The 25,406-nt window shown below is 36.5% G+C and overlaps 3 protein-coding genes across 4 annotated transcripts; 2 read left to right on the top strand and 1 right to left on the bottom strand.

The window, feature by feature from the left end:
- Positions 1 to 141: 141 nt before the first annotated feature.
- LOC144447046 (SWI/SNF complex subunit SMARCC2-like) lies at positions 142 to 22,106 on the bottom strand. Of its 2 annotated transcripts, none has more exons than XM_078136921.1 (22): positions 21,996 to 22,106; positions 19,730 to 19,849; positions 19,305 to 19,565; positions 18,757 to 18,826; positions 17,541 to 17,689; positions 16,462 to 16,539; positions 15,642 to 15,710; positions 15,150 to 15,253; positions 14,178 to 14,305; positions 13,712 to 13,797; positions 13,092 to 13,318; positions 12,478 to 12,591; positions 6,895 to 7,051; positions 6,217 to 6,345; positions 5,306 to 5,504; positions 4,648 to 4,770; positions 3,858 to 4,165; positions 3,316 to 3,627; positions 2,604 to 2,738; positions 1,938 to 2,424; positions 1,624 to 1,791; positions 142 to 806 (listed from the first exon to the last, which is right to left on the bottom strand). In XM_078136921.1, the coding sequence occupies exons 1-22, from the start codon at positions 22,104 to 22,106 to the stop codon at positions 709 to 711; spliced, it is 3,633 nt and encodes a 1,210-aa protein (XP_077993047.1). In that variant the 3' UTR covers positions 142 to 708. The 2 variants fall into 2 exon arrangements, with proteins under 2 accessions (XP_077993047.1, XP_077993048.1); XM_078136922.1 differs by having other exon boundaries at positions 1,944 to 2,424.
- Positions 7,891 to 11,917, top strand: LOC144447049 (complement C1q tumor necrosis factor-related protein 1-like). The gene is made up of 2 exons (XM_078136927.1): positions 7,891 to 8,156; positions 10,248 to 11,917. Exons 1-2 carry the CDS (start codon positions 8,012 to 8,014, stop codon positions 10,823 to 10,825), a joined length of 723 nt encoding a protein of 240 aa, XP_077993053.1. The 5' UTR covers positions 7,891 to 8,011; the 3' UTR covers positions 10,826 to 11,917.
- A 634-nt stretch (positions 22,107 to 22,740) lies between the features above and the next one.
- Positions 22,741 to 24,087, top strand: LOC144447661 (PHD finger protein 6-like). Its single transcript, XM_078137738.1, has 3 exons — positions 22,741 to 22,857; positions 23,248 to 23,367; positions 23,941 to 24,087. The coding sequence occupies exons 1-3, from the start codon at positions 22,741 to 22,743 to the stop codon at positions 24,085 to 24,087; spliced, it is 384 nt and encodes a 127-aa protein (XP_077993864.1).
- The last annotated feature ends 1,319 nt before the right edge of the window (positions 24,088 to 25,406 follow it).

Below are 25,406 nucleotides of genomic sequence, written 5' to 3'. Positions count from 1 at the left end.
ATTATCACACACACACACACACACACACTGAGACAGACACACACAGAGACACAGACACACACACACACACACACACACATCTAATAAAATACAAATGGATCATTTTACATACAAAAAGTGAAATGTTTATTAACACAAAACGTTCAAGATATAAGCAAGTCTGCTGCAACAACAATTTGACTTGAATACAGTTTGCAAACTGCTGATCCTAAAGGACTTAAGTTGAGCTTTACACAACATAGTTCTACTCTACTAAATAATTAAAATCTAGAAAACCCTTACTATTATATATAGAAATTCAATATATCGAAGCTAGTGGAAATATTTATTTCGTATTCCTTCAATTACACAGGATATCTCAGTTGAGGAAATGGCATATCATTTTTCAATAATGAAACCATGATGTGTTTTGAGTGTAAGTAATCTTTTACTCTGTTCACAATAGTACTTCTTTTCCTCTACTTCATGCCTGAAATATTCACAAAAATATAAATAAATTTGCAATGTTTTTGATGTTTGTATCCTCACTGGGAAATTGTTTGGTTTATTTTTGTTCAACTTTGTGAGCAAAGTATTTTGTAGATATAATTCCTGAATGGAATGGGCTACAAATCTAGTAACATTGGCCAATGAGGGCGCTGTACTGTTTGTCTTGACCATGGCTTTGTAACATTGCTGCCAGTGAGGGCACTGCACATGAAGTCTTGACTACGGTTTAGGTGATGCTGTGGCTGGTGTGGCTGGTGAAGCTGCTGTATCACCGGCAGATGACAGTGGAGTGCCTGCATCTCCTTGGTTACTGGTTCCTGCAACAATTAAATCATGAATTAAAGTAAGCCATTTGCTTTCTTCAATCTTGTTTGAAATTTGAAGTATTGCTTGACACAATTGAGAAGTACGGTAGTAACTCGACAAGATATCATTTCAAGATCCCCAAAAAATTGCACCATAGCTTTTAGAGATATCAGACCATTGCAAAAGTGATATCTAAATGAAAGTATAAATTTAGAAGCCGAGATCAGAGATTACACTGCATGGTTAGAGTTCACAGAGATATCAGGCCATTGAGCAGTATAAATTCAGAAAGAAGCTGACACCACAGAAAGTACATCATCAGTACACTGCATGGTTAGAGTTCAGAGAGATATCAGGCCATTGAGTGGTATAAATTCAGATAGAAGCTGACACCACAGAAAGTACATCATCAGTACCCTGCATGGTTAGAGTTCAGAGAGATATCAGGCCATTGAGTGGTATAAATTCAGATAGAAGCTGACACCACAGAAAGTACATCATCAGTACTCTGCATGGTTAGAGTTCAGAGAGATATCAGGCCATTGAGTGGTATAAATTTAGAAAGAAGCTGACACCACAGAAAGTACATCATCAGTACACTGCATGGTTAGACTTCAGCTGTATCAGAGAGATATCAGGCCATTGAGTGGTATAAATTCAGATAGAAGCTGACACCACAGAAAGTACATCATCAGTACTCTGCATGGTTAGACTTCAAAGAGATATCAGGCCATGGAGTGGTATAAATTCAGAAAGAACTGACACCACATAAAGTACATCATCAGTACAATGCATGGTTACATTTCAGATTGATATTACATTAGTTACCTTGACTCATGATTGAAGTAGGTGTACTTTTTCCACTTCCAGTTCCTGTAGGTGTTGACCTACCACCCTGTATTGTAGCAACTATTGCAGGATTCTGTGCTACAGCATTGTTAGTTGTGGGCGGTGTAGGGTTAGGGGTTCCTGGAGCACTTCCTGATACTGGGGTACCTGGATACAGGGATTATAAAGGTAATATCATTGATTGAAAAACAGATTGTCGTGAATTGAGAAGACTAAATTTATACAATGTACAAGTGGTATATACTTTTATATGATGACATGTATTATCACATCATCTACCTGCACACACACACCTTTACCTGATGCTGGTTGCTGTTCCTCGGCACTTTGTGGCTGCTGTACTGGCTGCGGCTGATCAGGTGTCTGAGGTGTTTGTGGTGTCTGTGGTGTTGCTGGTTCCTGTATAGGGGTTTGTCCTTCATTTTGTTGTGGTGTGGGTGTAGATGTAGCTGCAGCTGCAGGTGTAGATATAGTTGTAGCTGTAGCTGTAGGTGTAGGCGTAGCTGTAACTGCAGGTGTAGCTGCAGCTGCAGGCACTGGAGCTGGTGTCGGTGCAGGTACAGCAGTGGGTTGCTGCACTGATTGTTGGACTGCTTGCTGTACTGGTTGCTGTGGAGTTGGCTGGTCTGCTTGAGCCTGTTGTTGACTGGGTTGCTGTGTGTGTATCCCTGCTGCAGCCATGGCCTGGGCTTGCTGTCTTGCTCTCATCTCAGCAGCCCTCAACTGTTCCTGGTGGAAAGCCTGTCTGTCGGATAGTAACTGCTGTCTCTGGTATTCCAACTAGAAATAAGTCAAACAAACAGTTTTAAAATCATTATCTGGACAACCAACATTTTCATCGTCATTTTGCATGTGGTAGATACAATTAGCTTGAATAATCTCAACATTCAGGTGCTTGATGACAAAATCCTTCATTATGCTAAATAGATGTCAGGTTTTAAAGTCATAACAGTACTTACAGCTTCCCGTTCTCTGTCCATAATGGTCTCCAACTCTTCAAAGTGCCTTAGTTTAATTTCCAATTTCTTCATTTGAGTTTCAACTAACAGAGCAACCAGACTCTTTATCTTGCGTTCTTCAACTGCTGCTAAATGCTACATAAGTGAGAAAAAGGAAACAAAACACAGTGATGATGTATAACAGAATTTACCTTACTACTACTAGAACTTGACCAAGTATATGTACTTCAGTGACTGCATCTACTATATAGGGTTCATGCTCTAAATGTTGCCTTTTCTGAAGGATCTGGACTGTGATTGTTCAGATTTTCTACTAAAGACACCAGTACTTGGGAAGACAAAGGCCAAAAAAGCACCATTTAATAGCTGACAAAACTAAATCTATTAGACATAGACAAAAAATTTGAAGTGTTCATATCCTAAGATGGCACCTACTGTACTGAACGTATAGTTTCAAGTATGTACATGTCAAATCTTACAGACAAAATTTGAAGTGTTTCATGTCCCAAGAGATAGGACAAACTGTACTATTTCTTAGACAACAATCACATACATCTCTCAATGAAAAGATACTCCAGCTTGATGAGTAGTGGCACTGTTCTTCTTTTTATCTGGAACCATGTAATGAATATGCTATTTTTAATTAAGTAGTGGGCAGCTATACAAACACTATATCTACACTAGTACACAGAAACCAAATCAAAACAATTACCTTTGCTTTAACTGCTGCAGCGGCTAGTGCTGATGCTGCTGCTGTTGATATATTTCCTTCATCCAACTGTTGGTCTCTCTTGGCCTTTTTCTTTCTTTCTTCCTCTTTCTCTTCCTCAGTTTTTTCGTCATTTTCTGTTTTTTCCCCGTTTTCAACAGTTTGTTTAACCTCTCCTTCCTCTTTTTCCTTATCCTTATCCTCATCCTTATCACTTTCTTTCTCATCTTTACCTTCTTCATCAGTCTTCTTGTCTTCATCACTAGCTGGCTTATCAGCAGGAGCCTCTGATGTGTCCATGGGTTCTTCCTTGACCTGCAATAACAAGGACTCTGATTGGACTTCTTTGGTAATTTATTCATGTCATTATGCATACATAATGATGACTAAGAGTGAATGGATCTAGGGTATGTTCAGGAGTAGAACACTTGTTGTCTGTTCATTATTTGAAACGTTCCACGGGAAAGTGATGAAGGGAAATAGTTTCCAAAGACACTGTGTACGAACTTGTTCCACCACACACACACATTTCACCTATAACCTACCTTAACAGCATCACCCTCTTTATCTGCCTTCTTGGCATCACCAGCCCCTTTTTCTTTTTCTTCCACGTCTTTTTGTTTAATTTCCTTTTCTTTCTCTTTATCTTTCTCCTTCTCCTTCTCCTTCTCCTGAGATGGTTTGTCTCCACTGGTATCCATGGCATCACTAGCTGGTTCTGTTCCAGCTATACCAGTAGTATCCAGGCCATAGTTAGAATTCAGTGTACCAGCTGCAACTGAGGCTTCCACTTTCTTGATGTGGGCATCAGTTAGTGCATTTGGCACTTCTTCCTTCATCTTAGCAAACTCCTCTGTTATAATGAAGTAAAAAGAGTCATGTATGCGTAACTTTAACTCCGGTGTTTTTTTTATCGTAAAAAAACTAATTTGAGGAAGGGCAACTTGCAAGGGAGTGAACAGAGCAAGGAGGCTGAGAGATATTGCAGAATAGCAGAAAAGTTACTGAAGAATGATTACAACTTGACAGATGTCATGTTTCTAAGGTCTGGATAACCACTTTGATATGGTTGAGTTTATGTAAAAGACCCAAGATCTGGATAACCACTTTGATATGGTTGAGTAGATGTAACAGAATCATTTTAGATTTGGATTAAAATTCAGGTGTGAAAAACAGCTCTCAGGCAAAGCTCTCGAAAAAGTGGGTCGAGAACAGAAGAATTATCCTAAGTAATCCTTATGGCTTGACTGATAAGATACTATTAATGCGATAGATAACCTGGGACTGAAACCCAGGCCTTTACAGAATGGCTTATACATAAATTCCATTACTTACCAATAGCAGCCTTGGCAGCAGCACTGGCTACCCTAGGATCTACTACAGATGCTAAGAAAGCAACTGTACTCATGACTGGATTTCCACTCTGACTGAAAGGTATTGGTTGATAAGCTAAGGGTCCTGTACAAAAGAATATAATAGTACCTCCAGCTTTATTTTGGAAATTCCGATGGCTTTCAGAAAACATGTTTTTTTTCACATTTCAAAGCAAAGCAAGCATTAAACACAGAATGTATATGTCCTAATATTACTTAATCTTTATATTCATCTTTATTTTGTTGAAATTGATTGATGTTTAAAATTCAACTTTGGCCAAAATAATGGCCCAAATATTGGCCCTTTCAATTTTCCAATGATTAAAACATTGGCCATTATTTGGGTCAAAGCTGACTTATTATCATGGGCACAGACCTATAACAGCACAACTGATTCGTACTTCCTTTCTATTTTATTATCATAACTCAACGGCCATGTTTTATTTGAGCTCTTTTTCATCCTTTATGATAATTCTGCATACCGAAATGTACATGTTTGTATAAATCATTCCGATGTACTAGTATACAGGAGACTGAGTATAGCAACTGTGTGTATAAACTTTTAACCTACAAAACACATCCAAACTTTTTTTCAGCTTCATACAGACACAAGTTCCTACCTAAAGCTCCATGGCCATCTTCCAAGTATGGATCTTCAATAGGTAACTTTAGGAAATGTAAAATACATTCATCCTGTGTTCGACTTCCAACATGTTCAGCCACTTTGTTCCAGTCATCTTTGTACATTTCAAGAGCTTCTAGTAGTAACAAAGTCTCTTGATCTGTCCACTCTCTCACAGTGGCAGCACCCTTTGTATGCTGGCGAGAGAAATCAAATAGAAAATCAAATTTTGTCATGAACCTAAGAGATAAAAAGAATGTTACTTTCTATATACCAGTATATCACACTTTTCCATTGTGCTGACAGCACTTTACATGTATTACCCATGGCAAGGATTTACAGCGGCACAACAGCCCTTTCTTTAAACACATACTTCCACAACTCTCTGAGAAGCATACATTCCATTAGCATTGCAGCCTTTATAAACACACAGGATTAAAGTATTCACATTGCAACCTCTATCCTATCTGGTTCCCCACTTACATAGCTGGGATAACTGAGGCACAGTGGTGGTTCAAATCTTGCCCAGGGACTTTAGAGGCACAGACATGGTTCAAATCTTGCCCAGGGACTTTAGAGGCACAGACATGGTTCAAATCTTGCCCAGGGACTTTAGAGGCACAGTGGTGGTTCAAATCTTGCCCAGGGACTTTAGAGGCACAGTGGTGGTTCAAATCTTGCCCAAGGACTTTAGAGGCACAGTGGTGGTTCAAATCTTGCCCAAGGACTTTAGAGGTACAGTTGTGGTTCAAATCTTGCCCAGGGACTTTAGAGGCACAGTGGTGGTTCAAATCTTACCTAGGGACTTTAGAGGTACAGTTGTGGTTCAAATCTTGCCCAAGGACTTTACCTATTCACAAACACATGGCATCATTTATGAATCAAATAATCATATGTTATTGTTCTTACCTTCATAGTCTGTGCTTTCTTACTAGCATACATGTCAGTTCGAAGACCAAAGTTCTGAAGGTCTGGGCCACCATTTCTTTCTTCCTTGGTTTTATCCGAGAACTGCATCACCTGTTGTGCTGCAGATTGCTGTAACAGTCATATAGTATAATAGTCAAAATAAACACACAGACAAATGTTCATCATACAAGTAGGGAAAGTAAAATACAGTTTCATATAAAATTACTTTCAGGAAAAGAGCACTATTTTTTCCCCTTTTTCTCTAAAACCGTAATAGGTACCATCTAAACCAACATTTGAATTTATGTTGTATGTTTACTAAGGTCTGGATAACAACTTTAATATGGTTGAGTATATGTAAAAAACCCAAGAATGGTTGAATGGTTTTTCAAGAAATATGAACTACGTGTGTATTTATTCCATAAACCATTCCCTGGTGATTGCATACCTTGAATTTTTAACCACTTAGCTGGACGAGTACAAAACACAAAATACGTAGTTTTAGCATAGTACAGGTTTAGTCTGAAAGGTCCTGTCATTGGTTCACTTATGTGGCCACTTACTACATAAGTGGAATCAACGACAGGACCTTTCAGATTAAGTACGGCCTATATACATTGTAATGTGACTTATCAATTATTACATGGAGAAACAACACAATTTAATGTATGTACCTACCTGGCTAGTTTTAGCTGGTTGTAATGGCTGTAGACCTGATGGTGTGTCTGCTAGTACATGGAAATGTGAAGTTGGTGGTGGTCCCATCGGAGTCACTTTGTTTTCACCATCTACCTGATAATTGACAAGACCCCATTGTTCCAAGAATGCATGTACTCTGAAGGTGATAGGGATGAAACAGAATTTAGTCTTATATCAAATGGATATTTATTAGGGATATTAAAACTTTTAACACAGATACTGTCTAGAACTATATTGTCACAAATCCTGTAATTGTAAACTTAACATTTCAAGGACTGAGAACCCTTTCTTCAGTCGGTTACCAGCACGGTCAAACTAAATACTAAATCTAGCTGATATTGTCGTGTTTTCATGGAAAGGCATGAATGTTAAGTTTGGCCAGATGTTGAATACAGTTAACAGCACTGGTATTGGTAACCCCTGAAAGATTGACTCAGTCCCCTCAAAATATTTGGACTAGAGTTGCATGGTTGATGACTATATGGACTAGAGTTGCATGGTTGATGACTATATGGACTAGAGTTGCATGGTTCATGACTATATGGACTAGAGTTGCATGGTTCATGAATATATGAGTCATAACACTAACACAAGAGATGTCATACCAGATTATAGCCTTTTCTACATACATACACCATTGCCTTGCAATTGGTTTTCAACAAAACATAACATTGCCTGGTATTCTAAGCTAGCCATTGCCCCCATCCACCATTCTAGTTTCACTCTTCCTGTTACATGCTTAATCTCTATACTCATGGAACATTTTTTGTAAACCATCCTTTGAAATTAATAGTGTCACCATTGTTATTGTTTAAGATGGTTTAGCAAACTAAAAGAGAACACAGGAACACAACCTGTTTCCGTTCTTGTACTGATAAACATATCATAACTGAACACCACATCACTTGTTTCCGTTTTACAGACCATTTATAGACTTGCCAGGCAACATCTTTTTCACAACTGGTCTTACTTTAGCTCTACACACATCTGACAGTAATTTTCATCAGAACATCAAACTCTTGCAGTGATAATCATCTCAACACTGGTACAGTTTGTTTACCGTAGCTCAGTAAGAGTTTTATAACATACAACCAGAATGAAGGGTATAACTACAGCAGTGTTCATCCTAACTACATATCTGATTAGTCTGACATCAACACAAGAATCACCCTGTGTTCAATGTTGTGATTATCAACCAACAACTACACCAGGAGTCTTTAGTGTTATCAGAGGAGAAAAGGGTATGTGTCACAATTTTCTTTTTTCTTCCTGTGCTGTGCTGTACAGTCATGAATGAAGTGAAACTTTGATTACAGTCTTAGGGAGGCATGCTTCATTCTAGAGTAAAGCCTGTAGATTCCTATCCCCTGGATGTGACCACTCAAAAAAGTAGCAGTCATTTCAAGAACCCTATCCACTGGATGTGACCACTCAAAAAGTAGCAGTCATTTCAAGAACCCTATCCACTGGATGTGACCACTCAAAAAGTAGCAGTCATTTCAAGAACCCTATCCCATGGATGTGACCACTCAAAAAGTAGCAGTCATTTCAAGAACCCTATCCACTGGATGTGACCACTCAAAAAGTAGCGATCATTTCAAGAACCCTATCCCCTGGATGAGACCACTCAAATGTAGCGGACATTTCAGGAATCCTATCCCCTGGATGTGACCACTCAAAAAGTAGCAGTCATTTCAAGAACCCTATCCCCTGGATGAGACCACTCAAATGTAGCGGACATTTCAGGAATCCTATTCCCCTGGATGTGACTACTCAAAAAGTAGCAGTCATTTCAAGAACCCTATCCCCTGGATGAGGCAACTCAAAAGTAGCGGTCATTTTAGGAACCCTATTCCCCTGGATGTGACTACTCAAAAGTTATTGCCCATTTGGGATAAATAAAGTTATTGAATTGAATTGAATAAGTAGTGGTCGTTTTAAGAAATCAAAGAGATACATAAAGAGGAATGGGATAATCTTATACCTTAGACATTTTTGAAATCAGGTAGCCATAGTTACCAAGATGCCAAGAACACAAAATTCTGCTTAAAGTGGTCATATGGATGAGGATTGGGTATTTATTTTAGATTTTTAATTTATGAAATAGTTTTATCATGGCTTCCTGTTTGAAAAATCAATGTGAAACAACATAGACTTTTAAGTCTGTGTTTGTAACTCAATTCAGTGCAAAAAGTTTAAAAGTGTGTAAATAGTTTGTTATTGTATGTACAATAACAAAGATTTTACATATTTATCAATCTTCTGCAATTTATTGAGTTACAACCAAGTATTTAGGATATGTTGTTTCACATTGATTTTTCAAGTAGGAAGCTATGATAAAATTGATTTATAAAAAAAATCCAAAATAAATACCAATCCTCATCCATATGGCCACTTTAACATTTCACAGTGTTCACTTTAGTGTCTAATGATGTTGATAACATTTTGAATAGAAATGGTCATCAAATTGATCTTGTCTAGATCTTGTCTGCTAAGTCATTTCCAATATTCAACAGTAAAACTAACTACCAGTCCTCACTGAGTAGCAGGGCAAACAGGGAACAAAGGAGAATTGAATTTGTTCATGCATATTCAACTTAAGGAGGGGACTTGTAAAAATAACTGTAAATGAAAAAATAGCGCAAATATTGCATCATCGCACAACTTCATGTTCAGGGCAATGATAGATATATAATTTTTTTAAGACTTACAGTTGTAACCAAAACAAAATTTTCATACGTAATTTCCATCATCATAATCCAGCCATCCTATGTTGGAAGTGTACTTAATCAAAACAAGTATAGCAACATCCTAATCAAACTTTAAAGTGATGTGTCAACAAGGTTTTGTACTTCTATATTTTTTAAAATCAATTTGAAACCTAGTCATACCAATGTAACAGGTTTAACTTTCTTGGTTGTCTTATTGTAATTTAACACCAGCTACATTCAATTTATAGGTGATGAAACAGCTGTCTTACAACATATTACGTAATCAAGTTATAAACCAAACTGGCCATGCTACACACTTTACTACCAGAGGAAATTGTAAAGTATACATTATAGCTAATCAACAATGTACTGTTCTCATTGTCCCAGCTAATGAGGACAAATCTACACATTCTCATCAAAGTTAAGCTCAATCTACTAGGTAAATTCAAAGTTGAAGATTTTTTTAGGACAGACAGACAGACAGTTTGCCATGCCTATAGCACTACTGAACCTTATCAGTTCAGTTGTGCTTAAAAAATGAAATAGCAATCACTATCAAATTTCATCTAACTAAGGTAATTCTTTCACTAATTCTTTTTTTTTTGTATTTGAAAATCATAGGTGATTCTGGTGAAGCTGGTCAGAATGGAAGAAGTGGAAAGGCAGGACCAAAAGGTGAAATGGGACCTCCAGGTTTGGTTGGACCTAAAGGGATGGCAGGAAACCATGGTACACCTGGGGAAATTGGTTTCCCTGGAATTAAAGGTGCGAAAGGAGAACCTTCCAATATCAACCAATGGGATGCATTCTCTGTAGCTACCAATAAAAAAACGAGGGGTTCAAATACATACAAGACAGTGACCTATACCCATACCTTTGTCAACACTGCTGACAACATGAACCTTTCTGAAGGGGTTTTCACATGCCAGATTCCTGGAATGTACTTCATTACTTTTACAACACTCAATGATGAGGATAAAACCATTGGAGCTTACATTATGCAAAATAATCAACCTAAAGTTAGGATGAATGCTGCTCAGGGAAAGTCACGAGGAATGCAAAGTCAAAGTGTTATTTTACAATTGCAACAAAATGATAGGGTATGGGTTAGGGTTGATGCGTCACCTAATGTTAGCCTTCACAGTGACCGTAAACTGCAAACAACCTTTAGTGGTTATTTAATTCATCCAACACTTTGAAAAACATATGCTTCTTTGTTGGATGGAGATTTAAAAATCTAAAGATAAAAGCAAAACTTGAGAAGTATTGTAATATCAGAATATGTTAAACAAGAAATGTTTGAAACGGTTTTAAAAAACGTTTACACACGTAGACATTGATAAAAAGGTTCTAAAGTCAAAATTTACTGTATTTGCTGAATGTACAAATTTCAATAAATTTCTTTTACATTCAAAGTTTTTAAATTCCTCCAAAGTTTCACATTATTCTATTTTTAAGGACATCATTCTTTCATTTTGTCTATAGAGTTATCACAGTTTTCAGTGGCCATATTGAATTCTAAAATGACTACATTTTGTCTGTAAAGTTACCACAGTTTTCAGTGGCCATATTGAATTCTAAAATGACTACATTTTGTCTGTAGAGTTATCAGTTTTCAGTGGCCATATTGAATTCTAAAATGACTACATTTTGTCTACAGAGTTACCAGTTTTCAGTGGCCATATTGAATTCTAATATGACTACATTTTGTCTATAGAGTTACCACAGTTTTCAGTGGCCATATTGAAGTCAAAAATGACTACATTTTGTCTGTAGAGTTATCAGTTTTCAGTGGCCATATTGAATTCTAAAATGACTACATTTTGTCTATATAGTTACCACAGTTTTCAGTGGCCATATTGAATTCTAAAATGACTACATTTTGTCTATAGAGTTATCACAGTTTTCAGTGGCCATATTGAATTCTAAAATGACTACATTTTGTCTGTAGAGTTATCACAGTTTTCAGTGGCCATATTGAATTCTACAATGACTACATTTTGTCTATAGAGTTATCACAGTTTTCAGTGGCCATATTGAAGTCAAAAATGACTACATTTTGTCTGTAGAGTTATCAGTTTTCAGTGGCCATATTGAATTCTAAAATGACTACATTTTGTCTATATAGTTACCACAGTTTTCAGTGGCCATATTGAATTCTAAAATGACTACATTTTGTCTATAGAGTTATCACAGTTTTCAGTGGCCATATTGAATTCTAAAATGACTACATTTTGTCTGTAGAGTTATCACAGTTTTCAGTGGCCATATTGAATTCTACAATGACTACAATTGTACACTTGATAGTAATTTGTGATTGTCAACTTTTTAGTTAGGATTACACTAATAAAATATCAACCTGCATGAATTTGAATGGCTCTATGATGTTTTCATGTTGTGGACCGACCATCTGTACAGTAGATTCACATTTGTATTCAAGCTAGGGAGTGAGTGGTCGGGATAGAAATAGGGTGAGACCCTTTAACATAAAGCCAAGTTGCAGCATTACTTGGCAGTGGCCATTCTTCTAAACTTGTCATGTGAATCTGAACAAAGTAAGGTAAGAACGAAGCAGTGGACTGACTGTTAGTAGATTTGCATTTGTACCCAAGCTAGGGAGTGAGGGTTAGGGTTGCACTAGGGATGGGAATAAGGTAAGACTACCTAGCATAAACCTGATTTGTATCACCTTCAATATGTGGACACTGTTCTACACGCATACATTGGTAGATGTAAGTGTTGCTATGGCGATGGGTGGATGTCATGTCCTGTAAATATGCAAATGCATGCAAAAGTATCATGAATACTAATTGAATTACCACAATTCCTGTGAGAGCATGGAGTAACTTACCTCATGATGGCGCAGACATCACCGGCTAGATTTCTCCTACATGCAGTACAAGTCAAATACTCAGCTGGATTCAATCTATATGTATCTATCATGAAATTACGATATGCCATGTATCTGTAAGACAACATTAGAGAAAAATAAAGCCGTCATTGGACATAAACTCTTATGAAGTCTCCTAACTCGTAGGTCTATCATGAAATTACGATATGCCATGTATCTGTGACAAAGGATCAGAGAAAAACATAACTCTGGGAGGAAATTATGATACTTCATGGATATGTAGAAAGCAGTGGAGAAAAACAATCATCGTTACTTGTAACTTGGATTTCTCCTTCTCCAGCCTCATCTTTACACCTGAGACATGATCTCACCATGGTCTGTCATTTTTATTGAACACTTGTACAATTTTTACGGTGGTCACTTTGAAAGTTGTTCACTAAGTCAGGGCTTACATTCTACACATCTTCTACTTCTGTTTCAAGTGTATTCTTTTATTTTCTTCACTTGTTACAGCTGTGTTCAATTTGTACTTATCTCCTCCAGGAACATCGCGTAGGTTAAAATTCAAACTATTTTTAAAACTCGAATTACTACAGATTTTATGTTAAACTTACACTTCTGGCGTCTTGGATTTATTTTTATTATTAAAAAATTCCGGTAGTGCCCTTCGTTCGATGGCATGTATGCTGTTATAATCAAACCAGGCGGCATAACTTGGGATAATAATATGATGTGTCTGTTCAGTTACATTCTCTTCTTTCACATCAGGTTCTATTATCTTTTCCTTTTCTTCACCTGCTGGAGTGGCAGGTCCTGATTTCATCTTGGAATCACCATCATCCTGAAACAAAGATGGGGAGGAAAAATCTGGCTAGATTGATTTTATAAAAATAAACAATTTTGACTACTACAAGTAAACAGAAATAGTTTAGATTTTTGTAATGCCATGAATATAAAGACACCAGCAACAATATTCCTGAAAAGGAACTTATATCGGTAACAGCACAACTATAAACATTTCAAGTACTGTATGTCCAAAGGTGTTTTGTATAATTGTAAACATTAAATGCGCACAGCTTTGAGTTACATAAATTATTATTTTTCGCCTAAAATAAAAACTATATTTTACATCTAAATGAAAATAGAACAGAAGATATTGTTAGCATATATAAAACGATTTGTTTTCTAGTGTACAGAGCTTTCCTACACTTGTGAGCAATCTGTCTCATCTTACCCCAGTGTCTTGTCCATCATCCAGCTCTGCCAAGGATCCACCTTTGATGGGTTGTAGTTCACTGTCTTTGTGGGAACGACTGGAAACTGAGAGAAAACAAAGCCATAATTTGTAATTTGAATACAACCTATAACTAAAGGCTTCAATTCACACAGTAAGCTGAGAATCCTGCAACTCTCTGATTTGTACACCCCGACATTAGCTCCTTGAATTAAGACAAATCTGACCGATTTGTGACAAAATGCTACATATGAGTTGAAGATACAACCCGCAACCTACAGATTCTAAGCCAACCACTCTAATAATTCAACCATCATGACTCTACAACCTGCAACCTACAGATTCTAAGCCAACCACTCTAATAATTCAACCATCATGACTCTACAACCTGCAACCTACAGATTCTAAGCCAACTACTCTAATAATTCAACCATCATGACTCCACAAATGTCATAATTCAACTTACTACTTTTAGGGAGATTCACTTCTTCTATATTTGGAACTGGTGAAGGATTTTCCATGTCTTTTGTTAGGTCTTCTTGTTCCTCTTCTTTACTTGATTTCTTTTTCATGGCTGCAGCACTGGGACGTCCACTGAAAACAAAATGGAAATATTTATCACTGAAATTCATCAATTCAACTCATACACTGGACATACATTGGGACCTGCAAGAACAGGATTGCTATGTAAAAGGATTTAATATTCTGTATACACACAGGGATTGTATGATTACTAAGGAGTTCAGGGAACGTATGGACAGTTGTGTCATTATATGTCTGTGTAAACATACAGTGCTTTGAGCATGGTGATACACACTTGACACAATGATACATGTACATGGTGATATGTACAATGCTTTGAACATGGTAATATGTACACTGATACATAGTGAATTACAGTGCTTTGAACATGGTGATATGTACAGTGATACATAGTGAATTACAGTGCTTTGCACATGGTGATATGTACACTGATACATAGTGAATTACAGTGCTTTGAACATGGTGATATGTACACTGATACAGTGAATTACAGTGCTTTGCACATGGTGATATGTACACCGATACATGTACATGGTGACACATACAGTGCTTTGAACATGGTGATATGTACACTGATACATAGTGAATTACAGTGCTTTGAACATGGTGATACATACAGTGATACATAGTGATACATACAGTGCTTTGCACATGGTGATATGTACAGTGGTACATGGTGATACATATAGTGCTTTGAACATGGTGATACATACAAATTATTATATGGTCATTTATATATATGTGAGTTACTTCTTCAAAACAATTATGGTAGATAATACTGAAGCCAAAACTGAATAAGTTGCCTTGGGTGTGTCATCTCAATGTGAGATTGTAAAAGAGATTACAACATTGACATGTGACAGCTGCATGGTGCAAGTTTGGAAACCCAACTTACCCTTTCTTTTTCCTCTTGGTGTCTTGAGGTGATGGAGATCTCTTCCTCTTCTTTGTGGATGCCGTTTTCTTTTCTCTCCTATCAGGATCTGGACTAGCAGCAATCTGTACATTGAAATGATGATAATGATCAAAGCTCAGAAAACCTCAGTTTTTGTCTTAGAAGGTGGGTGCTATGTAAAACCTACCCTAAGCCAGATGATACAATGTAGCAATGGTAGTAAGATTTTTGTCAAGCCAGACAATAAAATGTAGCAATGTTAGTAAGATTTTTGTCATGCCAGACAATAAAATGTAGCAATGGTAGTAAGATTTTTGTTAAACCAGACGATAAAATGTAGCAATGTTAGTAAGATTTTTGTTAAACCAGATGATAAAATGTAGCAATGGTAGTAAGATTTTTGTTAAGCCAGACAATAAAATGTAGCAATGGTTGTAAGATTTTTGTCATGCATAATGAATTTGTAAGTCATATTATATCTTTAATACTTACATCATCTGTGATTGGTTTGGCTCGTAAACCTTTCCTCCTGCCTCGACTTGTTTCTTTCTTACTTTCACACTGAAAAAAAAAACATTACACAATTTAATGTCAAAGCATACATTTCATTTGACCACTTTGGTAATAACAGTCTGAAAATTGTCCCCCAACCAAAAAATTATTTTTTGAGTCACAAGAATCTCACTGACTTTTAAAGAAATTTGCATATATAACAATAGTGCTTTATGTCCATTCGACAAACATTACACAACTGAATATGAAGAACTACAGAATATTTAGGCATATTTTTATAGTGTCATAGAAGTATGGTGATAAATTGATCCACACAAACATCTCCATGCATTATAAATTCACAATGGATCAATGGCAATGCAAGGATACAGAATCATACATGAAAGTTAAGCTATTGTATAATCTGATATCATTCCCTATATTTTTCTTCATTCAGCCAAGGAAAATATGAGTGACCTAGGGGGCCTTGTCACTACAAGTCATTAACTGTTGTAGTGACAAAACTCTTAGGTCACAAGTATTTTCCAGCTGAGTGATGGAAAAATATTGGGAATAATATAATTATAGCAGGACCAGTAACCAGGGAAAGCAATGGTTATTTTGAACATTTTCATACATATTTCGAACTCAATATAAACAGTGACATAGACACACATTGTCTTGACATAGACATGTTGTCATGACATAAAACGACAAGGGTATAAATGTCATGTTATTTGTTCAACTTGGCTCATGCATGGCATGATATAATTTAGGTTGGTCGGGTAATGAGAAACAGAAAAAATGGGGTAACCCTTACCTCGTCTTGAAGTTCATAGTCTTCTTCATTCATCCATTCATTAAATTCATCTAAATCCAACAACCATTTAGCACTGACCTGTTAACAAACAAAAATTATTAGGAAATCGAGAATACAGCACCCTCGCTCAAATTGGGGGTATCATCATCTCATAGTACCGGTACCATTTCTTAAGAGCTTTGTCCCCTGGTATTCTGTAGAAGTGTAAATCAGGGATGTTTTCGAATTGTTCAGACATTGTGGAAAGCAGCAGTGCTCTATGATTAACCCATACCATGTATACCCCCAAGGTACACAGACAGGAAGTAGAGCGCCACCAAGGTAAATTTTGGAAAGGCATATTCAGTGTTCTCTCTTCAGTGAGAGTGTAAGGATGGTGGCTAATTTGCATGATAACATTATTATATGATACTTTATGTAATAATCAACTTATAATATGCAAATCTTGAATAACAAACTCAAAACATTTGAAGGTTTGAGACTACAATTTACAAACATCTCTCAAGTTGAAGTGACTGATTCCAGTCTAATAATATAGCTACATTGCAGACAGACAGACATCTCAACTTCAAGTTTGAAAATATGTCCATTACAATTTACTTGGGAGCACGGACTTCACGACAAGCTGATTCCGCTTTCATGAATGCCATTTTGACAATCATTTCAATAGACTGCCCCTGTATTCCTCGTTACGTTACTATTGTTTACATGTTTGTAGTTAGATATATTTTTGTAAATCCTTGACCACAGATTATGTTGGGTAAAATGTAATTTCAAATTCACTTGCATTATCATATTCCATTCAGTTAACATTATGACAAAACCTGCACAATTTCACTACTAGGAGTGCTATTGGACCAGACGTTATGGCAGTGTCATGAATGAGAAGAACTCAGACTTGTTTTAGCCATATTTTGATGACTGCTTCATGTAATGTCAAGTGATTTTATCCCTCATAATTTAAGTCTTATTATATGGGGCGCCCTCTTGTGGCAGTTCATTAAAACAATACTGCTATATGGATAACCATAATATCAAAGACATACCAGTATTAACTTTATTTAATGACCTTGACCTACCTCCCAGACACCTTGATGTGGTATTGATGATTCCGGTTCTTGATCTATATCAGATGTTGAAACCCATGTGTCATAACTATCAGGATAATACCACCAATGAACCAATGTAATCCTATCACGTCCTACAAGTGGTCGTAACCAGTCTTCAGCTACAACAAAATGTTGTCGTAAATTCATTATTGACAAGTTGTTATGACAATACTCTACAGTGTTTACATGTTATACATGTAGTATAACATCAGAAAGGGTCATTTGTTAAATATCATTTTTTTTTGAGATTTGAAACCATGGTACCAGGGGAGGGGGAGGGGGGGAAGAATTGGTAAAATGTTACCCATACATGGATTTCTATGTTTTGCATTTCTAATGTAGTGGGTAATCTTGGTAAAATATGAGTAGCGTCCACCTTTCAACAAAAACACTGAATACTGTATCAATCCCTCTTTATAAGTGTTAAGTACAAGTTGACTATTTGTGACTGATATCAATTCATTCAAATCTTCAGTCTACACAAACCAGATGTTTGACTCAGTGGAAAACTTCAAGGAACTTTGATCCCCTTACTGACAACATCTATAAATCAAAAACAGTCATCCCATGAAACAAACACAGGTGATATTCTGACAAATGAACAGTTACTATCAAATATGTCATCATTGTAACCAAACACAAACTACATCACTCAAACATGAAACTTTCCGTGAGCCAACAAAAACTAAACATGAATTTCATTTTAAAATTATAACATAAGCATGCCATCAGTATAGTCTTGTAACAAAACAATGGAAGATTGGCAAACAACAGCCAATGATGACAATAACTCAAGTGTTCAGATGTAAACACCCTCAATGTGACCTTTGGTGACCTAACATCAAAAGAAAGCCTGATGGTCTAGCAGCTAGACTGTCATCAGCCGTGACTGCAATAGGGAACTTGCAAACCCGCCATGTTGAATGTTGCATCATGGGAAATATGATAATAAATACTCATCAATAAGTATTATAAACACTGTTGATACATTGTTTGTAACCACAAATAATCAATTCATAGTTACCCTGACCATTGTGGGGGGTTTATTTTATCAGTAGCTCCAGATTAGGTATTACGATAACCTCAGATAATCCCATAGTCCTTTGCGTCTGAGCATGCTCAGTCTGGATTGCAAGTTCCCTATTGAATATTTACTTATACTTTGTTAATTTCTGAAAGAACTCACCTTCTACTTCACGTGACGGTGGAGGGTGCACAATATGACTAGCAGTATTTTGGTCATCAGTTATGGTACCCTGCAATAACAATGTATTGATTATTTAATAGTTTCATGTCCTCCTTAAATTCATCATGATACACTTCAACCACAAGCACATGTGAACATATTCAGAGATGGTACATTTAGTCTTAGAATTACCCAATGGTACATTTAGTCTTAGAGTTTAATTCCAAGGATACTTCTAAGGACAAAACAGGAGGAGAAATTCAGCGTTTTGCCATCACACTTAAATGTGCTATCTAAGGCAAGCTAAGTAAATGCATAATGCACCACTGGAGATGTCAATGTCACACTTGTGAACATTCACTTACAATGTAGGGGAGGGTTTTTTATCCTAAACAAACAAAGTTTGTTTATTGAGCTTGTGTGACGTTATGTAATCGTTCCTAAACTGATACCATCCCCTTTTGGGACATGCTGTTAAAATTCACATTCATTCAATTTCTTTTTTAAGTAATAATCTGTTTCAATAACTGAAATATAAAAATACTTACCCTGTGTCTTGTTACAATATCTTTAAGTTTTGTAGTAAGTTTAGTATCAACATCTGATCTGATGTACACATGGGGCATAGACAGACATTTATTCTGCACCAATGTCTTCTCAATATTCATAAACATTTCAACATTACGATCCATACGAGATGGAGATTGGAAATCAAATCGACGCCACCCTTGATCACTTTTGAATTTATACACAGCAGACAGAATGTGACACAATCCACCACCAGGCTTGAAATCCATGAAACATTTCATCTGTGGACAAACAAATAAAATATACAAGAGTTAATCAATTATTGTAACTTTACAACTGCATTGCTGAGTAGCATATTCCTACATTATTCCACACTCACTTTTCAGCAGAAAACAAAAGGTCAAAGGTGATTATGAAAGGTCAAAGTTGAATACAATATACTCACAGGTAGTCTTGTTAATGCTGGTTTGCTCACATGTCTACCAAAATTATCTTCTTGAAACTGTACAAGTTGAGCCACCAGACTGGCAAGACTTTTGTTGGTTGGTGGTTCCATCTGGGTATACTGTAGATACAACAATACAATAACAATTAGTATAATTAGTAATTAAACTGTCAGCTCTGGATCTATCAGCACTGTACACAGTACAAATTCATGACATGATTAAGGGGTCGTTGAGATAAATAAAACAGGTGTCAATCATGTACATCATGTGTACTTTCAATGATCAACAAGTTATAATGTACTTAGGCTCACACTTTACCTACATTCAGACACTGACTGTCCCTCTTCCAACTCTAACAATACAGTGGTATGAGGTTGCAAGCAGTGTCCAGGACTAAATGTAGATACAACTGTATCCTTGTACGTTGTTTCACTAATTTCAGCAGAACTCTACAATGTAGGTCGATGGTTATATGACATATTGTGTTGCTCGGTCCTAACAGGTCTTGATCTTTCTTTGTGAATGTTGCCCAATGTATGAGGGCGCCCTAACATAACATACCTTACAGACAGACATACATGTAACAAGAGTCAACTAGTGACTGTGTTGCAGCCAACCTTTTGAAAGAGTGGGACATAGTGTCCCAAGACTTTCATTTTTCTGGGTCATCATACATTTTTGGGGGACATTATAAAAAATAGCACCAATGGCGTTGTAGCACAACTGTACAATTTTAAAAAATATTTACCAACATGCTGATCCATGCTAGGTATTTGCTGAATGATTATGCAGTTGCCTATCAACTCTGTTGTTATCTATGCAATATATGTGATCAGTTGGCTGTTGCTAGAGGCGTGGTCATGTTGCTAAACAAATCTATGAACCATCACTTCCAAAATTGTGGGTCAGGTCCACAAAATGTGTGTCAAATGACCCAAAAACCCCCTCTGCCTGCAACACTGATTACTATCTTTGAATATGTGCAACTATGGTTAGCATTGTGCGACAATATAATGATACTGCTTCATCCAATGTGTTACCATGGAGATTCAGATATCAGGCACTCACTTATATTTCTATGTTGTGACCGAGGCACATAACCATGAGTATGTGGATGAAATGCAGCAACTAATTTTCTAAATTCAAATATTGAATTATACAGTGCATTGCAGATTACTGTTCACTCTTTTTGATATCAAACAAACCGATAAGAAACTACACATGCTGCATTGAATGAACTGTTTCTTGCTACACTTTGTCTAAATGAAATGAACTAATTTACCACTATGCAGACATGAAAACATTGGCATCTGTAAGTCTGTGATTAACTAATTACAGTTGATTTTATTCTGACTAAAAATGTAGCAAATAAAGTGCAATCATGCTATCTTAAAGTCTAGAATGTGCAGGTTTTTTATTGGTTTCTACATGGCTGTAACCATCTGCAACACACTGTATTACACTGTGGCTTAGACCACTATAAGAATTATTATAGTGGTCTGAGACTGTGGAGGGTCTGTGATTACACACACACACACATATCACTGTTACACATTCAAGATATAACAGGTGAACATCAATGAGTATCTTTTGTATTGTTGTAGATATAAGAAATAAATGTACATATAATGTTTATTATTTATATCATTATGAAGCCAAACTCTTAATATATTTTACGGATTTTTCAATTTCATGCAAATTGAATTCGAAATTTATAACCCAGACTCAGAGTATGGATGTATAACTTGAGTGGTCTCACCATGGAGGTAGTCTTTCTACCTCCAACTTCCACGGTATCCTTTAATACATTCATGTCCAGACAAAATGTTGACATATCAGTCACATACTACCAGCACATTAATATTTCCGATGTATTGATCAAGATTTCTTGGGAGCTCCACAAAAGTATGTGTTGAAAATGGCAGTATTAATATACTTTATATAGCATAAATGCAAAATTATCAGAAATTTGAATTTCCTGATCTCAGACAATTAACACTGCCAATTTTCACAAAAATAGAATATTGTTGATCTTAGAGTTACACTGAGCTATGATTTTGGACCTTAGGGCAAACGTGAAATTATCTGGTTCGCTTCGAACTTTCATTATTGACAAAGAGGCCTTGAGAAACGCTGAAAAGTAGAAAACAATGAATGGATGGGCAAGCCATAACAAAGCAAAGGACCATGTGAGTGGCGATATTAAGCGATTATTTTGGAATTTTACAGTTAATCAAAATTATTTGGATGTTGTGTTACACATACCTTCTTGCAATTTTTCTGGAGCCATGTTCTTATGTTATCGAACTGGGCTACAGTCTCGCCTGACTCCCAAAATTTGAAGTCGGCACCTCCGTCTTTCTTCCGCGTCGCCATTTTGTTTTTACCCGAGTCTAACATGTAAGTAACATCCCACAATGCTCCTCGATTACGACTCGGGTAGCTCGACGACCGTAATGGAACATTCCACTTTTGTGATGGTGATAAGCATATCGTAATACAATCCGATCTAATAAAGATACCTGGGTTGTAAGTTCCAAGGTGCAAGATATTTACACAAATAGAAATATATTGTCTTTACCAACTTAAATACTCTAATATATCGTGAACAAAGTTGAAAGAGTATCATAAAATGCATCATTTACTATTTATTAATGTTCGTCACCCCGATTATGAGTAGCCTAACCTTGAAGAGTCTGTCCCCTTTCCATTGTTGATTCAGAGCTGCATTGTCCATTGATTGGTCGTAAGCCTTTTCAAAGCATTTTCCGGGAAAATCGATGCCAGGCTAGCTGACGACGACTATAAGAAGTAGCAACAGCAGATATTATTGGAATACAGCCATGTTTATATTTACGAGGTCTGCACCTAAGACGTCGTCATTAATTGTCTGACTGTAATTGTGCAAGAATTCCCGCCACAACATCTATACGTACTGCGATATTTAGCAAACATTCCTGTACGGTGTACACCCTGCATATAAGTGTTGGAACTGCATTCTAATCTAAAGATGAAGATAGATGAAGGAAAGTGTGCATTCTGTCACAAGGGAAAGGATGAAGAAGATGTACAGCTGTGTGGAAAACTATACATCCATGGAAAACGAGCAGCACATTACAATTGCATGGTAAATAACCAAAGTCCAAACGTTCATTTCACATTTGTAAATATTGTAATGTGAAATTGTAACTTGTATTTGTAAGCCTCGTGCGTTAAAGTGAAACTTCTTTGAAAAGGCACTTGACTGTCACGCCAGTTTGTCAATATACTCTGTTTCCAAAAGAAACATCAATGATTTCATGAATATGTAACCCTTATGATAATACAGTGTTTGAACAGTTTGAAAAGGACTTTAATCCCCAATGCAAACCATGGAGTGAGCCACCAGCGGTGAATCTGAATCTCGGTACTATCCCCGAGAAGGGGGGGGGGGGGGGTACTTAAACTTGTGGAATTTTACAAATTGAGACAAATATTCAAACATTTTTTTGTGCTTGTAATGTCTTTATGATTACAGCTTTTTTCCAGTGGTTTGTATCAAAAAGATACCTCTCCAAAAGCTGCAAAGTTTGATGACTTTGGAGGTGGATTTGAAGTGAAGTCTGTCATAAAAGAAATGAAGCGTGGACAAATACTGGTTAGTGTACATTCTAATATTAAGAGAGATATGTTGTATTTGTCATATTTGATTATTTCTGTTTTGTTAGTTTTTTGCTTGTTTAAGGTAGAATGCACTTTGGGAACAATTTCCCTTACAATTAAAGTTTTTAAAATCTTTCCAAACTTTGGGCCTTTTGAAATAATAAAAGAAATTTTGGGGTCACCATTTTGTTTTTAAGGAAATTGACAATCTGTTATTTTCCCATGGAGTTAATACAGTAGTTGGTGGCCATATTGGATTCTAAAATGGTGGCCATATTGGATTCTAAAATGGCCAAATTTTGATTTCATGACCTCTGTTTAAAAAGTTTTATAGTGACCCCATTTTTCCTTTGATAAGAACAGAGAATGGGTTTTTGAGGAACAGTGCCACTCAGTCTCATGATTGGTGTGAACTATGACCTATCAAATTCCTCCTGGATGCACCATAATAAAACAGCCCAGGAGTAAGTTATGATGTCTCTTCTGAAGTGTAAAATCACATGACATACATTGCTTGAAATAAACTGTTATTTTGCCAGCTTAATAGTCAATAATCGTTGTCTTCCAGCGATGCTCTTGTAAAAGCTGTCATGACAAGAAGGGTGCAACAGTTGGATGTGATCGCAGTGATTGCAAAGCTACTTACCATTATCTGTGTGCCATGAAGGAGGGAAAATTTCACCAAAGACCATCTGATGAGATGAGTGATAGGTAAACCGTAAATGTGGATGCAGTCCTTCATGTATAATTTTAATGTAACTTTTTATAGTTAAAGGGGGTCACCACTCCAAGAAATAGAAACATTTTCATAAACTTTGGGTCTGGAGAGTCAATTCATGATTTTTACATCAACTACAATTACTTGCGATTTCAGAGAAACACCAAGCCAATCTTGTGCTTTTATATGGTATCTTTACTGTGGGCCACATTGCCTCATGGGAGTCAGCAGAAATTTATTCATGGTTAAACAATGAATATTCAGTACTCCTAAGTGGTTATTCCCTTCAGTGTAAAGACATCTCTTTTGAATATTCATTGTTGAATGATGAAATGAAAGTAATTGTACAGTAGGTGAGGTAAAATGGCATATTCCCATAATAAGCCACCAAAAGGAGTCATTTTTTTTCCTAAAAAATCCCTAAACATGGGTCCACTTTTTGATCTTAATTTAACATGGGTTGAGTTGTCCATACTTTAGTTAAAACTTTCAAATACGTGAGTGAATAAAAAGTTATAGAAATCAAATGGTGTCTACCAAGCATCTAGCATAGTATTTATATATATATATATAGGTATGTGGTTGATTTCCCAGGTAAATGCCCGAGTAGCACTCAAAATATATAATATGCACTTTTTTGCATTTCAGTCACATCAACTATGAGATAAAATTTTTCTGCAAGAAGCATGTAATTGGATTGGTTTCCAGTTGTTCAAAGAGTGAAATCAGTAGTGAGGAGGAAGATGGTGAGATTGGTGATGCAGCTAGGGGGTCCGTAAATGAAAGCAGTGAGATTGGTGATACAGCTAGGGGGTCCGTAAATGAAAGCAGTGAGATTGGTGATACAGCTAGGGGGTCCGTAAATGAAAGCAGTGAGATTGGTGATACAGCTAGGGGGTCTGTAAATGAAAGCAGTGAGATTGGTGATACAGCTAGGGGGTCTGTAAATGAAAGCAGTGAGGTTGGTGACACAACCAAGGGGTCTGTAAATGAAAGCAGTGAGATTGGCAATACAGCTAGGGGGTCTGTAAATGAAAACACCAGTGATGTGTCAGTGTCCTCTGGAGAATTCAGTGGCTGCCAATCAAAACCATCTATATCAAACAGTAAGTAATACATCACATGAAAACAGCTAATTGGTGTTTTTCTTATCGTGTGACATGGTGTTCTTATCATGTGACATGGTGTTCTTATCATGTGACATGGTGTTCTTAAAATCAAATAATATCATTTTCAGTTCTCATTTAAAATTCATCAGCATTTAAGCTAAGATAAACATGAATATTCAGTAAAAGTTAATTTCATCAACACAACAG

Source organism: Glandiceps talaboti, chromosome 16 (genome assembly GCF_964340395.1).
Source record: "Glandiceps talaboti chromosome 16, keGlaTala1.1, whole genome shotgun sequence".
NCBI classification, from domain to species: Eukaryota; Metazoa; Hemichordata; class Enteropneusta; family Spengelidae; genus Glandiceps; species Glandiceps talaboti.
Note: the sequence above shows the minus strand (reverse complement) of the source record. Positions and strands in the feature narration are given on the sequence as shown.

Coding starts and splice junctions, on each gene's coding strand:
- LOC144447049 (XM_078136927.1), top strand. CDS start 8,012: ATGAAGGGTATAACTACAGCAGTGTTCATCCTAACTACATATCTGATT. Junction 8,157..10,247: donor TGTTATCAGAGGAGAAAAGG/GTATGTGTCACA, acceptor TGAAAATCATAG/GTGATTCTGGTGAAGCTGGT.
- LOC144447661 (XM_078137738.1), top strand. CDS start 22,741: ATGAAGATAGATGAAGGAAAGTGTGCATTCTGTCACAAGGGAAAGGAT. Junction 22,858..23,247: donor CAGCACATTACAATTGCATG/GTAAATAACCAA, acceptor TTATGATTACAG/CTTTTTTCCAGTGGTTTGTA. Junction 23,368..23,940: donor TGAAGCGTGGACAAATACTG/GTTAGTGTACAT, acceptor GTTGTCTTCCAG/CGATGCTCTTGTAAAAGCTG.
- LOC144447046 (XM_078136921.1), bottom strand. CDS start 22,106: ATGGCGACGCGGAAGAAAGACGGAGGTGCCGACTTCAAATTTTGGGAG. Junction 13,319..13,711: donor ATGATGGACAAGACACTGGG/GTAAGATGAGAC, acceptor TCTTTGTTTCAG/GATGATGGTGATTCCAAGAT. Junction 807..1,623: donor TACTTCAATCATGAGTCAAG/GTAACTAATGTA, acceptor TAATTGTTGCAG/GAACCAGTAACCAAGGAGAT.